The sequence below is a fragment of the Ahaetulla prasina genome, chromosome 4 (genome assembly GCF_028640845.1).
Source record: "Ahaetulla prasina isolate Xishuangbanna chromosome 4, ASM2864084v1, whole genome shotgun sequence".
NCBI classification, from domain to species: Eukaryota; Metazoa; Chordata; class Lepidosauria; order Squamata; family Colubridae; genus Ahaetulla; species Ahaetulla prasina.
Window position 1 is genome coordinate 4,636,477 of NC_080542.1, and position 16,735 is coordinate 4,653,211.

The 16,735-nt window shown below is 43.8% G+C and overlaps 2 protein-coding genes across 4 annotated transcripts in view; one reads left to right on the top strand and one right to left on the bottom strand.

Annotated features, from left to right (window-relative positions):
• The window catches only part of RNF31 (ring finger protein 31), a 58,739-nt gene extending 56,664 nt beyond the window's left edge, over positions 1–2,075 (bottom strand). For both annotated transcript variants that reach the window (XM_058180308.1, XM_058180307.1), the window contains exon 1: positions 1,897–2,075. In XM_058180308.1, the coding sequence (XP_058036291.1) occupies positions 1,897–1,947 (51 nt within the window). In that variant the 5' untranslated portion in view covers positions 1,948–2,075. The remainder of the gene's footprint in view (positions 1–1,896) is intronic.
• A 34-nt stretch (positions 2,076–2,109) lies between these two features.
• Positions 2,110–16,610, top strand: EMC9 (ER membrane protein complex subunit 9). 2 transcript variants are annotated; one of them, XM_058180331.1, is made up of 7 exons: positions 2,110–2,248; positions 4,737–4,804; positions 6,505–6,715; positions 8,723–8,799; positions 8,902–8,971; positions 11,540–11,634; positions 16,209–16,610. In XM_058180331.1, the coding sequence occupies exons 3-7, from the start codon at positions 6,506–6,508 to the stop codon at positions 16,387–16,389; spliced, it is 633 nt and encodes a 210-aa protein (XP_058036314.1). In that variant the 5' UTR covers positions 2,110–2,248; positions 4,737–4,804; position 6,505; the 3' UTR covers positions 16,390–16,610. The 2 variants fall into 2 exon arrangements, with proteins under 2 accessions (XP_058036314.1, XP_058036313.1); XM_058180330.1 differs by lacking the exon at positions 2,110–2,248 and adding an exon at positions 2,255–2,320.
• The last annotated feature ends 125 nt before the right edge of the window (positions 16,611–16,735 follow it).

The window sequence follows — 16,735 nt, forward strand, 5'->3', positions numbered from 1 at the left end:
ATGCTATGGTTTTCCCAGTTGCAATGTATGGCTGTGAAAGTTGGACCATAAGAAAGGCTGAGCGCCAAAGAATTGAGGCCTTTAAACTCTGGTGCTGGAGAATTCTCCTGCGAGTCCCTTGGACTGCAAGGCGAACAAACCAGTCAGTCCCAGACGAGATCAACCCTGACTGCTCTTTAGAAAGTCAGATCCTGAAGATGAAACTGAAATACTTCGGCCACTTAATGAGAAGGAAGGACTCACTGGAGAAGAGCCGAATGCTGGGAAAGATTGAGGGCAAAAGAAGAAGGGGACGACAGAGAACGAGGTGGCTGGATGGAGTCACTGAAGCAGAAAGGGTGAGCTTCAATGGACTCCAGAGGATGGTAAGAGGACAGGGAGGCCTGGAAGAACGTGGTCCATGGGGTCGCAATGGGTCGGACATAACTTCGCGACTAACAAGAAGGAGGAAATTTTTGTTTCTCAACCAGAATTTTTTCTCTAACCCCCTTTTTAAAAGAGCTTTGATGATAAGAATACACAATCTTATTATCAAGGATATTTCCTACTATTCCTGGAAGGGTGTTCTAATAGGTTAGTAGAGGTTATCTCTGTCTATGTTCAGTAAAAAAACAACAACATGGAACCTGAAACAAGATTATTTTAAAATACTGTCCTCTTAAGTGTCTGATGAATGTGTTGGTTCAAATCAATAAGTAGATGGTCTAATTAATTTCCTCTTTATATAGCCAAAGCTAGTTTTGCCTTGATCTTTCCTTGATGAATATTAAAATATATATTTTCCTTCCACTAAGAACTAACAGCAACTGACTGCGCGTAGTTTGAGAATGGAAAAAATAAGGAAGTAGGTCGCTTGTGGGTGGATCAAACAATCCTTTCTCAAAACCCACTAGTTAGCTGTTGGGGTCTATTAGGAAGTGAAAGTGTCAATTTCTTGAAAGAGTCATCTGGCTTTTGACTAGCTCAATTTCCAATTCTTAAAATTGGTAGTGTTTTTTTTTTTTAAATTGCAACCTCAAATAGTCTTGACCAACACTTTGAAACCTCTTGACCAACAAGATGCCAAAAGCAAAATGGGAATAGGACATAAGGTTCCCGAAATCGTCTTCCGTTTCTGTTCTTTGAAAAATGAAACTGTGCTTAGAAATCACATAAAACTATCGTTCTAAAACAGGGGTCTCCAACCTTGGTAACTTTAAGACTTGCGGACTTCAACTCCCAGAATCTGGGAATTGAAGTCCACAAGTCTTAAAGCTGCCAAGGTTGGAGACCCCTGTTCTAAAGTACCGTTTTTTTCAGCCTGGGATGGACTGCAACTCCCAGAATTCCCTAGCCAGCCATGCTGGGTGGGGAATTCTGGGAGCTGAAGTCCACCCGGCTTTAAAAGTTACCCAGGTTGAAAAATACTGATTTAAATGTAATAGTTGACATTACAAAGGAGCAAATAATATTTTGTTTTTCAGTTCATAGGCGATTGGATTAAGCCATTTTCAAGCTTTGCACCGTACATTAAATGCATACATTTAATATTAACATACATTTAAATGTCTAAATAACTAAAAAAAGGGATTTAAACCTATTTTGTGAAAACTTCATCAGGGTTTGGCCTGAGCCTAAAGCTCAACGGGTACAGTTTTTCTAGATATGACAATATGCTTCAGAAAGCTCCACCTGTTTGCATTTATAACCTCAAATTGACATTCTGGGTTGACTACAACTCCCATCGTTTCAGAGCAGTGGTTGATGGGTTGGAGGGGGGATTTTTAGGCGCTGTCAAACTCTATGGTTTTTGCCCAAGGAAGCTACTCTATGGTTCCTTGGGCGACGAGGAGACAAAGGAAGAGGGAACGGCACAGATAGTATTTCCGGTAAATATAGTCCTTCTAGACATTTTACCTCTATGGTCGAGCCTCTTTCTGCAGGGGAAATCCCGAGTGCAAGAATCATAGAATCTCCATCGTCACCTAGAGCGGACGTTTTCCTGTCTGCATTTGGGAGAGGACGAAGGAGAGGAGAGAGGTCAATTGAAGACCGGAAATGATTGAAGGGGCGACGACGTTCCGACTCCTCGGGTTGTCACATGGTTATGGCAAAGGACGTTGGGGCGCGTCGGTTGAGAAAGAAAAACTTCCGGCCAATCGGAGCGCTGGCTGAGTGCGCCCAATGAGCGGGAGAGAAAGAAAAAAAACGGGCGGCCGCGGAAGCTGTGCTCTGATTGGATCTTTGCTGACCAATCCGGAGGCGTTCAGTGAGTCCTTTTTGCACTAGGCGGAGCTTGTGGCGGCAGTCGGCGCCTGCGCAGGAACGGCGAGGGTGGGGGGTAAGTGTGCGAGGGGACTACCGCACCCATCACCCTCGGGTGGGCTGTGAGTGATGGGCGTTGTAGTTTTTGAAATGTGACTGGAGCAATCTGAAGATCTGGAGGGGGGAATTCAGTGGACTTCTTTACATTAATTCACATAATAATAATAATAATAATAATAATAATAATAATAATAATAATAATAATAATAATAATAATAATAATAATAATAATAATAATAATAATTCACATTAGAGGCTACCCAATACTGATTATATTATATTATATTATATATATTATATTACATTACATATTTTATATTACATTTTTATATTACATTTTTATATTTTATATTATATGATTGTATTATATATTATATTATATTTATTATATTTTTATATTATATGTTATATATTTATATTTTATATTTATTTTATATTTTATATTTATATCATAATATATAATATATTTATATTATATTCATTTATATTATATTATACTATATTTATATTTACCGTATATTATATTATATATTATCTAGTATACGGTATTTATTATATTATATTGTAATCACTACATAAAGGTAGTCCTTGACTTACGACCGCCATTGAGCCCACAATTTACGTTACTGAGTGAGACATTTGTTAAGTGAGTTTTGCTCCGTTTTACGACCTTTCTTGCCACAGTTCCTAAAGTGCATCGCTGCCGTTGTGAGTCACATGGTTGTTAAGTGAATCTGGCTTCCCCGTAGACTTTTCTTGTCAAAAGGTTGCAAAAAGGGATCACGTGACACACACACAACACACACACACACCCTGCATCGGTCATAAATTCGAGTCAGTTGCCAAGCGTCCGAATTTTCATCACCATGGGAATGCTGCAGCGGTCGTAAGAATGAAAAACAGTCCTAACCTATGTCACTTTTTTTCAGTGATGGTATAACTTTGAAGAATCACTGAACAAACTGTTGTAAGTCAAGGACTGCTAGGCCAGGCTAGGCTGTACAGTACAGTACAATATAATATGCAATACAATATAATACAATACAATACACACTATACTAAATACTATATATTATACTACACACTTTACTATATAGTGTATAGCAGGAATGAAATGCTACCGGTTCTCTCCGGTTCGGGCGAACCAGTAGTGATAAAAACTACCAGTTCAGGCGAACTGATAGGAAAAAAAAAGGGGGGGGCTCTGGTGGCTCAACAGACTAAGCAGTCTGTTATTAACACAGCTGCTTGCAATTACTGCAAGTTCAAGTCCCACCAGGCCCAAGGTTGACTCAGCCTTCCATCCTTTATAAGGTAGGTAAAATGAGGACCCAGATTGTTGGGGGCAATAAAAGTTGACTTTGTATATTATACACAAATGGATAAAGACTATTGCTTAACACAATGTAAGCCGCCCTGAGTCTTCGGAGAAGGGCAAGATATAAATTATAAAACTGAAGGAACAAAAGTTGCCTTCGGAAATTGTGGGAACTTCATCCCTGGAGACTTTCAAGAAGCGACTGGACAGCCATCTGTCAGAAATGGTGTAGGGTCTCCTGCTTGGATGAGGGGTTGGACTAGATGATCTACAAACTCCCTTCCAACTCTGTTAATCTATATACTGTTGGCTGGCGAGCCCCAGGGGGAGAGCCTTCTCTGTGGGAGCACCCACTCTCTGGAATGAGCTTCCTCTGGGGCTATGATTGCTCCCCAACCTCTGGATCTTTCGCCGTGAACTCAAGACCTTTCTGTTTCACCGCGCAGGGCTGGCTTAATACACTTCGGTTTTTAATTGGTTTTTTTTATCATTTTTCTATTATAATTTTTAAATGGGGTTAGCCAAATTTTTATTTTTTATTTTTTTTAAATTTACATTTATATCCCGCCCTTCTCCGAATACTCAGGGCGGCTTACAGTGTGTAAGGCAATAGTCTCATTCTATTTGTATATTTACAAAGTCAACTTATTGCCCACAACAATCTGGTTCCTCATTTTACCTATCTTATAAAGGATGGAAGGCTGAGTCAACCTTGGATTTGGTGGGACTAGAACCTGCAGTAATTGCAGGCAGCTGTGTTTTAATAATAGGCTTCTTACAGCCTGAGCCACACCGCGGCCCTATTGAATTGAATAAGATTTTTAAAATGTTTTTAAATCTATTTATCTAATTGTTCTTATGTTGGCTGTAAACTGCCCTGAGTCCTTCGGGAGAAGAGCGGTATAAAAATCAAATAAATAAATAAATAAATAAAATAAAAACTATGCACTATGCTATGGTATACTAATCATACATTATGTTAATTGCACAGTAAGCCACATATTCAGATGGATTTGGTATTTTTGTTATACCAGGATATATATCATCAGCTCAGATCATATATTGTATTACATTTTAATTTTATATCACTGGATGTTCTCCTTGCAACTCCAAGTTTCCCCATTTGGACATCCCAAGGAACCTTTGGAATCGGAAGAAGAGAGAAACCTCTGAAGAACTCAGGTGAGACGGCTGCCAAGTCCTATCCAGCTAGGCCCAACTACAACTCCTATCATCTACGGCTATAGGGTCAGTGGGTGGGGTAGACCAGCACCTTTGGAGGCCAGAGGTTGGGCTATTAGGTTAGCCTGCCGAGGCCTCATTTAGAATAAGAATAGAATAGAATAGAATAGAATAGAATAGAATAGAATAGAATAGAATAGAATAGAATAGAATAGAATAGAATAGAAAAGAAAATATGGAATGGAGTGGAGTGGAGTGGAGTGGAGTGGAGTGGAATGGCATGGCATGGCATGGAATGGAATAGAATAGAATAGAATAGAATAGAATAGAATAGAATAGAATAGAATAGAATAGAATTTTTTATTGGCCAAGTGTGATTGGACACACAAAGAATTTGTCTTTGGTGCATACGCTCTCAGTGTACAGAAAAGATACGTTCATCAACAGTTCTAAGGTACAACACTTAATGACAGTCATCGGGTACAAATAAGCAATCAGGAAACAATATCAACATAAAGATGTAACTTTGTTGCTGGCAATCCTTATGATTTATATTGATATATTGACCATCATTTGTGTTGTAAATGTTGTACCTTGATGAACGTATCTTTTCTTTTATGTACACTGAGAGCATCTGCACCAAGACAAATTCCTTGTGTGTCCAATCACACTTGGCCAATAAAAAAAATTCTATTCTATTCTATAAATCGTAAGGATACCAGCAACAAAGTTACAGTCATACAGTCGTAAGTGGAAGGAGATGGGTGGTGGGAACGATGAGAAGATTAATAGTAGTGGAGACTTAGTAACTAGTTTGACAGTGTTGAGGGAATTATGCACCACTGAGAGCATATGCACCAAGACAAATTCCTTGTGTGTCCAATCACACTTGGCCAATAAAAATTCTATTCTATTCTATTCTATTTGTTTAGCAGAGTGAAAAAACTCTCCTTGTGTCTAGTTGTTCTGGTGTGCAGTGCTCTATAATGTCATTTTGAGGGTAGGAGTTGAAACAGTTTATGTCCAGGATGCGAGGGGTCTGTAGATATTTTCACAGCCCTCTTTTTGACTCGTACAGTATACAGGTCCTCCATGGAAGGCAGGTTGGTAGCCTTTGTTTTTTCTGCAGTTCTAATGATCCTCTGAAGTTTGCGTCTTTCTTGTTGGGTTGCAAAGTTGTGGCCGAGGCAGCATCACACACCATCACTCTGCTAAACAAATAATTCCCTCAACATTGTCAAAAAGCTATTTACTAAATCTGCACTATTATTACTATTTAGTTTCGGCCTGAATTGAATTAGATTTTTAAATATGCTTTTAATTTTTGTGTAAAGTTTTTATTTGGCTGTCAACCGCCCTGAGTCCTTCGGGAGAAGGGCGGTATATAAACTTAATTAATAAATAAATAAATTAATTAATCTTCTCATCGTTCCCATCACCCATCTCCTTCCACTTATGACTGCACGACTGTAACTTTGTTGCTTGTATCCTTACGATTTATATTGATATTGATTGTTTCCTGATTGCTTATTTGTACCCGATGACTATCATTAAGTGTTGCACCTTAATGACTGTTGATGAACGTATCTTTTCTTTTATGTACACTGAGAGCATATGCACCGAAGACAAATTCCTTGTGTGTCCAATCACCCTTGGCCAATAAAATTCTTAAAATAAATTCTAAATTCTTTGCTTTCCAGGATGGGCGAAGTGGAGATCTCGCCTCGGGCGTACGTCAAGATGTGCCTCCATGCGGCTCGGTACCCTCACGTGGCGGTGAATGGACTTCTCCTGGCTGAAAAGCGCCAGCCGACAGCTGGCCCCCCCGAATGCCTCTATATCACGGACTGCGTCCCCCTTTTCCACAGCAACCTGTCGCTCACCGTGATGCTGGAGGTGGCCCTCAACCAGGTTGGGCTTCTGAACATCTGTGGAGCCAAGAGACTCCGTTGAACCCCGTAGGATGGGACCAACCAGCCGTTAAAAACCCCTTTAAACCCTGCCCCAAACTTCTCACACGAACCTTCCCCGTTGTTGTGACCCAGGCCCCAGTAGGTAGTAGGAAACTCAGTCAGTGTAAAAACAAACAAACGTTATTAGACAGCTGAGAATTATTTCATTCCCAACGTAGTTCAACTAAATTAAAGCAAATTCCTCCCAACACAAATTCCTCAGTCTTATCACGAACCTTGGTCCAATTAGGCAAACTACCAAAGGCCTTTCTTGGCAAAAGTTCAGAAAACACCGATACGAAACAAATGCAACAAGACGAAGCCATCAGTGTTGTTTTCCGGCAAAGAGCCCAAATGCCGTTGCTGGTCTTTTAAGCCTTATGGGAGGGGCCAATCATCTCTTGGCCTTACTCCTGAGTCGTCCTCTTTGCTTGAGCTGTTCTTGCCTTCTGGTAGCTCTTCTCGTGCATGCATTAGGAATAGGCTCCTCCTGTTCCTCTGCCTCTCTACTGTCAGTCTCTGGAGGCTCACTCCCCGATGGCCCTGGCCCCACCTCTGCCTCCGACGCAGAGCCCTCATCCGGGCCTTCCCCAGTCTCCAGGAGTGGCCCATGTTCTTCCTCAGCCTCATCGCTGTCTAACTCCATTGCCAGCTCCACAGGCTGCTGGTGGACCACAACACCCATCGCCTTTTCTTCTAGGTTGGACTCCAACTCCCATCCTCCCCTACAAGCAGGCCTGGGGTATGAAGCGGTGGCAGTTTCAATCATAAAAGCCACAGGTTTCAGATGTCACCTGTAGTAATTTCCTGATGTTCTTGGGCTTGTTTGGGATATTTTTGGCAAAATGCAATTCAGATGCAGTGTTTTCCTGAAAATAAGACCGGGTCTTATATTAAATTTTGCTCCAAAATTTAATATAAGGGTTTATTTTCTGGTTAGGTCTTATTTTTGGGAAAATACGGTACATAATGCATCCACCTGGTTGGCAGTCTTAACTGGGGCTTATTTTTGGGGTAGGGCTTATATTACGAGCATCCTGAAAAATCACGCTAGGGCTTATTTTCCGGTTGGGTCTTATTTTCGGGGAAACAAGATAGTCCCTGACTTACAACCATTTGTTTAACGTCCCTTCAAAGTTTCAACGGCTCTAAAATAAGTTACTTATGACCGTTTTTCACCACTTAATGACCGTTGCAGCATTTTCCCTGGTCGCGTGATCAAAATTTGGACGCTGGGCAAGCGATTCATATTTATGACGGTTGCCATATCCTGAGATTTTTAGATTTTTTGCGACCTCCTGCTAAGGAAAGTCAAACCAGGTTCAACTTAACAGCCGTGCTATTCATTGATTCACGTAACGACGGCGGCAAGAAAGGTCGCAAAACGGGGCGAAACCCGCTTAGCAACAGAACTTTTGGGCTCAATTGTGGTCGTACATCGAAGGGCTTATGCTGAGCAGCCAAAGCAATGTCTGAATTCATACATCGGGCCAAGATTTTTTGGAATTCCTTATTCAAGAAACTGGTTTAACATGATAGATGATAGATCTTATAATATTTGTTTTGCAGGATTGTGTGTTTTTTCAACCTTGGTCACTTTTAAGATGGGTGGATTTCAACTGGGACCGTTGGAGAATGCGATTTATCACACACCCTGGGAGGAGGGGTGTGTGGAAACAGGGTCATATTTGGGCCGTAAATTACGTGGGGGCAGAGCTGACTTCACTTGGGTACCTGCCGACATGTCGCTCCCAATAAAAATAACTGGATTTCTTTCGAAACTTGGCTCGTGGCTCATGGTTTAATTAGAGCATCCCTCGGGACCCTGATGGCAAGTCAACTGGGAGAATTCTGGGAGTTGAAGTCCAACCCCATCTTTAAAGCGGCCGGAGTCGAGCGAACGCTATCCTAACCCTCATCCTCAAGTTTAACAGATTGCCAACGTCGGCATTCATGCTCTTTACAGGTGGATTCTTGGAGCTCGGAGTCCAATTTGCTCCTGGCTGGCTATTACCAAGCCAACTCTGGGATGGATGACAAAAGGTGAATTTGAAGAGGAGGAGGAGGGGGAGGAGGTGGGGGAAGGGCTAGGTTTCTTTCCTGCTCAGAGTTTCTCTTACTCTTCCCTTCCCTTCCTTCCTGCAGCGCTAACACCGTGGCGCAAAAGACCGCAGGGCGCATTGCTGAACTCTACGACGACGCGGTGCTGCTCATGGTGAGAAACTCCGTGGATTTGGAAGGTCTGGGGTGGGTCTCAAGTCATCCAGGTCGTGGTTGTCTCAAAGGTGTTGTTGTGTTGTTTTTTTTCCAAGAAGCAACTGGACTTTCTGGTTTTTGCTCTGCAAGACGGTTTCGCTTCTCATCCCAGAAGCTTCTTCAGCTCTGCGATAGGATAGTGGGGAAGGGAAGGATTGATAACTCCTTGCAGGTAGCTGGTCATTTGCATCCTTTTTAGAGGGTTGTTGAGGCCACCTGGAGGTTTGTCTGTGTCCGGAGGGTCACCTGAGCGGTGCAAATGGTACCTGTAGTCTGCCATTTTTTTTCCTCTGACGAATTTTTCCCCCCTTTCATGATGAAACTAGGGAACGGCAGAAGGGAGGGAAGTTTGTGGATTGAAGGTGGTGGGAGGAGGAGGAAGCGGGTGGGATACTGAGTGCTCTCTTATCAGTGCTAGATTGATCACCATCACACTGATGATGTTCCCTAGTTGGGTCACGAAACGTCTCCAAGAAAGCAACCAAGCTCAGAAAACACCAAGGACCCCCACAGTCCTCCTCCTCTTCCTCCTCCTCCTCCCCCCCTCCACTCCACAAACCTCTCTCCCTTCTAGCACTGATGGTGTTCCCTAGTTGGGTCATGAAACGGCTGCAAGAAGGCAACCAAGCACAGAGACGACTACTACTACTTCTTCTTCTTCTTCTTCTTCTTCTTCTTCTTCTTCTTCTTCTTCTTCTTCTTCTTCTTCTTCTTCTTCTTCTTCTTCTTCTTCTTCTTCTTCTTCTTCTTCTTCTTCTTCTTCTTCTTCTTCCTCTTCCTCCTCCTCCTCCTCCTCCTCCTCTCCACCAGCCCCACTCCCTTCTAGCACTGATGATGTTACCTAGTTGGGTCATGAAACATCTGCAAGAAAATCACCTATCTCAGAGAGCATCAAGGACCCCAATCCATTTCCTCCTCCTCCTCCTCCTCCTCCTCCTCCTCCTCCTCCTCCTCCTCCTCCTCTTCCTCCTTCTTTTTCTTCTTCCTCTTCCTCCCTCCTGTCCCTTATAGAACTGATGATGTTACCTAGTTGGGTCATGAAACCCAACCCAGGGGCCGTGATAGCTCAGGCTGTAAGAAGCCTGTTATTAGAACACAGCAGCCTGCAATTACTGCAGGTTCAAGCCCGGCCCGAGGTTGACTCAGCCTTCCATCCTTTATAAGGTAGGTAAAATGAGGACCCAGATTGTTGGGGGGGCAATAAGTTGACTTTGTATATAAATATACAAATAGAATGAGACTATTGCCTTATACACTGTAAGCCGCCTGAGTCTTCGGAGAAGGCGGATATAAATGTAAATAAATAAATAAATAAATAAATAAATAAATAAATAAATAAATAAATAAATAAATAAATAAATAAATAAATAAACAAACGTCTGCAAGAAAACTGCCAAGCTGAGATGACCAAGGACCCCACAGCCCTTTTCTTCTTCTTCTCCTTCTCCTTCTCCTTCTTCCTCCTCCTCCTCCTCCTTTTTCTTCTTCCTCTTCCTCCCTCCTGTCCCTTATAGAACTGATGATGTTATACTTAGTTGGGTCATGAAACCCAACGCAGGGGCCGTGATAGCTCAGGCTGTAAGAAGCCTGTTATTAGAACACAGCAGCCTGCAATTACTGCAGGTTCAAGCCCGGCCCGAGGTTGACTCAGCCTTCCATCCTTTATAAGGTAGGTAAAATGAGGACCCAGATTGTTGGGGGGGCAATAAGTTGACTTTGTAAATATACAAATAGAATGAGACTATTGCCTTATACACTGTAAGCCGCCCTGAGTCTTCGGAGAAGGGCGGGATATAAATGTAAATAAATAAATAAATAAAAGGTTGACTCAGCCTTCCATCCTTTATAAGGTAGGTAAAATGAGGACCCAGATTGTTGGGGGGGCAATAAGTTGACTTTGTATATAAATATACAAATAGAATGAGACTATTGCCTTACACACTGTAAGCCGCCCTGAGTCTCCGGAGAAGGGCGGGATATAAATGTAAATAAATAAATAAATAAATAAATAAATAAATAAATAAATAAATAAATAAATAAATAAATAAATAAATAAATAAATAAATAAACAAACGTCTGCAAGAAAACTGCCAAGCTGAGATGACCAAGGACCCCACAGCCCTTTTCTTCTTCTTCTCCTTCTCCTTCTCCTTCTTCCTCTTCCTCCTCTTCTTTTTCTTCTTCTTCCTCCGCCTCTCCCTTCTAGCACTACTGATGTTACTTAGTTGGGTCATGCGATGTCGGCAAGAAACCCATTCAGAGAGCATCAAGGACCCCGTATCCCTTTTCTTCTTCTTCCTCCTCCTCCTCTCCCTTCTAGCATTGATGATGTTACCTAGTTTGGGTCACGAAACGTCGGCAAGAAAACCACCCAGCTCAGAGAGCACCGAAGACCCATATTTCAACCCTGTGCTACAGATAATTCTCTTCCATATTCACGCCCTTTCTTGCCCTGGGATTACTCAAGAGAAAAAGAGGCTCCCTTGATTTTCCTTTTTTTTAAAAAAAATCTTAATTCCTTCCCCAGTTGGATAACCGCAAGTTCGGGATAAACCCTTGTCTTCCTCCCCTAACTGTCCTGGAGCAGAAGGATCGTCAGTGGCTTCCTAAAGACAAGAACCTGTGAGTTGCAGCTACCCACGGTTTATCCAACCCTTACTCGCAAGCAGCCTTTCAGGAGTATTTACACACACATTCAAATCTCCTCCTACGGTTGGCGAACCTATGGCAAGAATGCCACAGCTGCCACACAGAGCCCTCTCTGCAGGCACACGAGCCGTCGGGCAGCTCGGCTCCACCGTGCAAGCGGGCGGGCGGCTTCTGACGGCCAGCTGATTTTTGGGGTGCACAGGAGGGCGGGGTGCATGTGGGAGCTGCACATGCATGCGCAGGGGGTTTGTGTGCATGCGCAGGGGGGGACGACGGAGTGCAGGGGGCGGTGTTCCCCCCCCAGCCTGTTTTTGCGCCCAGGAGGCTGCAGGGAGGCCTACTAGGCCAAAAACTGGCGGGGTCTCCCCCTCTGTCTCTCTCTCCTCTCTGTATCTCTTTATGTCTCTCTCCCCTCTCTCTGTGTCTCTCTCCCCTCTCTCTGTATCTCTGTCTCTCTCTGTCTCTCTCTCCCCTCTCTATATCTTTGTCTCTCTCCCTCTCTATGTCTCTCTCCCCTCTCTCTCTCCCCTCTCTGTATCTCTCTGTCTCTCTCTCTCCCCTCTATCTATCTCTCTCTCCCTCTCTGTATCTCTGTCTCTCTCCCCTCTCTCTGTATCTCTGTATCTCTCTGTCTCTCTCTCTCCCCTCTCTGTATCTCTTTGTCTCTCTCTCTCTCTATATGTCTCTCTCCCCTTTCTGTCTCTCTCTCTGTGTCTCTCTCCCCTCTCTGTATCTCTCTCTGTCTCTCTCCCCTCTCTCTGTCTCTCTCTGTCTCTCTCTCCCTCTCTATATCTTTGTCTCTCTCCTCTATATCTCTCTCTCCCCTTTCTGTATCTCTCCCCTCTCTGTATCTGTCTCTCTCTCTCTATCTATCTCTCTCTCCCTCTCTGTATCTCTGTCTCTCTCCCTCTCTCTGTATCTCTGTATCTCTCTGTCTCTCTCTCCCTCTCTATATCTCTTTGTCTCTCTCCTCTCTATATGTCTCTCTCCCCTTTCTGTATCTCTCTCCCCCTCTGTATGTCTCTCTCTCCTCTCTATCTGTCTCTCTCTCCCCTCTCTGTATCTCTGTCTCTCCCCCTCTGTATCTCTCTCTCTCTCTCCCTCTCTCTGTATCTCTTTATGTCTCTCCCCTCTCTATATCTCTTTATCTCTCTCCTCTATATCTCTCTCTCCCCTTTCTGTATCTCTCTCCCCCCTCTCTGTATCTGTCTCTCTCTCCCCTCTCTCTCTCTCCCCTCTCTCTGTATCTCTTGTCTCTCTCTCCCCCTCTGTCTCTCTCTCTCCCCTCTCTCTATCTCTCTCTCCCCTCTATATCTCTTGTCTCTCTCTCTCTATGTCTCTCTCCCCTTCTGTCTCTCCCCTCTGTATCTGTCTCTCTCCTCTCTCTGTATGTCTCCCTCTCTCTGTATCTGTCTCTCCCCCTCTGTCTCTCTCTCCCCTCTCTGTATCTCTGTCTCTCTCCTCTCTGTATCTCTATCTCTCTCCTCTCTGTATCTCTTTATGTCTCTCCCCTCTCTATATCTCTTTGTCTCTCCCCTCTCTGTCTCTCCCCTTTCTGTATCTCTCTCCCCTCTCTGTATCTGTCTCTCTCCCCTCTCTCTCTCTCTCCCCTCTCTGTAACTCTCTCTCCCCTCTCTCTGTATCTCTGTCTCTCTCCCCTCTATCTCTCCTCCCGTCTTTCTCTCCCCTCTCTGTATCTCTTTATGTCTCTCTCTCTCTCCCCTTTCTGTATCTGTCTCTCCCCTCTCTGTATCTCTCTCTCTCTCCCCTCTCTCTCCCCTCTCTCTATATGTCTCTCTCCTCTATATCTGTCTCTCTCCCCTTTCTGTATGTCTCTCCCCTGTATCTATCTCTCCCCTCTCTCTGTATCTCTCCCCGTCTCTCTCCTCTCTCTGTATCTCTTTATGTCTCTCTCTCTATATCTGTCTCTCTCCCCTCTCTGTATCTCTCTCCCCTCTATCTGTCTCTCTCCCACTTTCAGTATCTGTCTCTCTCTCCCCTCTCTGTCTCTCTCTCTTTATGTCTCTCTCTCCTCTCTGTATCTCTTTATGTCTCTCTCTCTCTATATCTGTCTCTCTCCCCTTTCTGTATCTGTCTCCCTCTCTATCTGTCTCTCTCTCCCCTCTCTCGGTATCTATCTCTGTCTCTCTCCCCCTCTGTATCTCTTTATGTCTCTCCCCTCTCTATCTATCTGTCTCTCTCCTCTCTGTATTTCTCTCCCCTTTCTGTATCTCTCTCTCTCTGTATCTCTTTATGTCTCTCTCCCCTTGCTGTATCTCTCTCTCCCCTTTCTGTATCTGTCTCTCTCCCCCTCTCTCTGTATCTCTGTCTCTGCCGTGGCGCTTCTCCATCCCCTGCCGTCACCCTTCCCTTCTCAGGCCAGGCAAAGAGTGACTGGGAAGGGAGGTCGGGACCAGCCAGTGGTGGGATCACCCGACAGAAAGCCACAGCAGAGGGCCCAAAGAGCCACATGCGGCTTCTGAGCCACAGGTTGCCGACACCCGCCTTAGGGTTATCCGTAACTTTTTGCACTGGTTACATATTATGAACCAAGGCTTCAAGATGGGTAAAACGTTATTTTGCAACGAGTCCCATATTAGCTCAGCAAACTCTCGTTTGCATAATATGAGGGTTAAAAGTCCGCTATGCCTTAACGAAGACATAATCTAGAAGTAAATCTAGTAATCCAACCCCCCTGCTCAAAGTTCAAAGTCTTTGTCATCATTGGACATCATGTATACAACGAAATTGGTTTCGTTGTAGGAACCAAGCAGGAAACCCTTTGCCCGTGATGGTGAACCTATGGCCCGCCTGCCCGAGGCACGCATCTTTCCGGGCATGCAACCTATCGCCCAATTCACCTGAAGCTGTGCATATGCGCGCATCCCATCTGGTGTTCGGGCCTCCGGTGCGCCTGCGTGCGATTCGGGGGACCCAGCTGGTCTTTAGAGCCTCTCCTGCGCATGCATGTGTGCAAGAGTACTTGTGCGCAGCACACTGCATGCGTAGAGGGTCTTTGTGCGTGTGCACTGCGCACGCAAAAGCCACTCACGTACGCAGATGGTGTGATTGTGCATGCAGCGCATAGGGGTGCGCGTGCAAAAGCCATGTGCATGCACACATGGTGCGGTTGTGCGCACAGGGGAGGAGCCACACGTTGGCGCCTGTAAGTATTCAGTGTGTAAAAGGTTCGCCATCACTTCCCTATACCATTCCAGACAAATGGCCGACTAATACCTTAAAAAAAGAGGAGGGGGAAGAGGAGGAGAAATAATAGAAGAATAGAATAGAATAGAATAGATACAAAAATTAAAATAGAAAAGAATTCAGAATAGAATAGAATAGAATAGAATAAGGAATGGAATGGAATGGAATAGAATAGAATGGAATAGAATAATGAAGAGTACAGTAGAATGGAATAGAATAGAATAGAAAATAGAATAGAAAAATATCGAAAAAATAGAATAGAATAGAATAGAATAGAATAATGAAGAGTATAGTAGAATGGAATGGAATAGAATAGAAATATTAGAATAGAATAGAAAGAATAGAATAGAATAGAAAGAATAGAATAGAATAAGGAATGGAATAGAATAGAATAAAATAAAATAGAATAGAATAGAAATTGAACGTAGGAATGGAATAGAATAGAATAGAATGAAGAGGGAATAGAATAGAATAGAATAGAAAATATGGAATGGAATAGAATAGAAAAGAAAATATGGAATGGAATAGAATATGTGGAACGGAATGGAATGGAAGAATAGAATAGATAGGATAGGATAGAAAATATGGAATGGAATGGAATAGAATAAAACAGAATAGAAAACATGGAATAGAATGGAATAGAAAAGAAAATATGGAATGGAATAGAATGGAATAGAACAGAAAATATGGAATGGAATAGAATAGAAAAGAAAATATGGAATGGAATAGAATAGAATATGTGGAATGGAATGGAAGAATAGAATAGATAGGATAGGATAGGATAACAGTGTTGGAAGGGACCTCCAACCCCGTTGAATAGAATGGAATAGAATGGAATAGCATAGCATAGCATAGCATAACAGAATTGGAAGGGACCTTGGAGGTCTTCTAGTCCAACCCCCTGCTCAAGCAAAAAACCCTCTCCCATTCCCGACAAATGGCTGTCCAATCTCTTCTTAAAAAACCTGCAGCGATGGAGCACCCACAGCTTCTGGTGGCAGGCTGTTCCACTGGTTAATTGTTCTCACTGTCAGGAAAGTCCTCCTTAGTTCTAAGGTTGCTTCTCTCCTTGATGTGTTTCCATCCGTTGCTGCTTCTCCTGCCTTCAGGCGCTTTAGAGAACAGGTGGGCCTCCCATCTTCTCCGTGGCAGCCCCTCAAATATTGGAAGGCTGCTATCATGTCCTTCGAAGAACGCACATGACGCAGAGTAACAAGAGTTGGAAGGGACCTTGGAGGTCTTCTAGTCCAACCCCTCCCCCTTCAAGCGGGAGACCCGATTAACATTTGAGGCAAACGGCCCGTCCCATCTCCTCTTAAACCATCTTTCGATCTTTTCAGCGTCATGTGGACCGACTGGGAATCCTCCCGCCACATTTGCCAGTCTCTCCTGGAGGCCAAAGGGTACTCCCGATTGGTTGACTTCGATAGCCACCTGGACGACATCAGGCAAGACTGGACCAATCAGCAGCTGAACACGGAAATCGCCCAACTGGTGTCCGTAGCCAACGGCAGCGCCTGAAGGAGCCGAGCCCCGTTTTGCAAAAGGATCTTCTCAACTCTCGGTTCCCTTCCGGCTTTAACGTTAGGAGCATCCGAGATGCCAGACAAGCCAAGATCGCGTGGCTGAGGCCCTGCCCCTTTTAACGGCAAGGCAGCCATCTTGACTCTCTCTTCCCGCTGAATTTGCTTTGAAATTCTTTTTTTTTTAAAACAGAAAATTATTCCATTTTTGCAAAGCTATTTGCCTCAGCAAAATTCTTGTTGAATAAAAGGATCCCGTCGTTCCCCCCCGCCCCCCGTTTTACCCAGATACAGGTAGTCCTCGACTTACGACCACAATCGAGCCCAAAATCTCTGTTAAGTGT

What these genes read in the sequence shown, in the direction of transcription:
- EMC9 (XM_058180331.1), top strand. Translation starts at nt 6,506, where the DNA reads ATGGGCGAAGTGGAGATCTCGCCTCGGGCGTACGTCAAGATGTGCCTC. An exon ending in TCTGGGATGGATGACAAAAG is followed by an intron (nt 8,800 to 8,901) that starts GTGAATTTGAAG and finishes TCCTTCCTGCAG; the next exon opens with CGCTAACACCGTGGCGCAAA. An exon ending in ACGACGCGGTGCTGCTCATG is followed by an intron (nt 8,972 to 11,539) that starts GTGAGAAACTCC and finishes TTCCTTCCCCAG; the next exon opens with TTGGATAACCGCAAGTTCGG.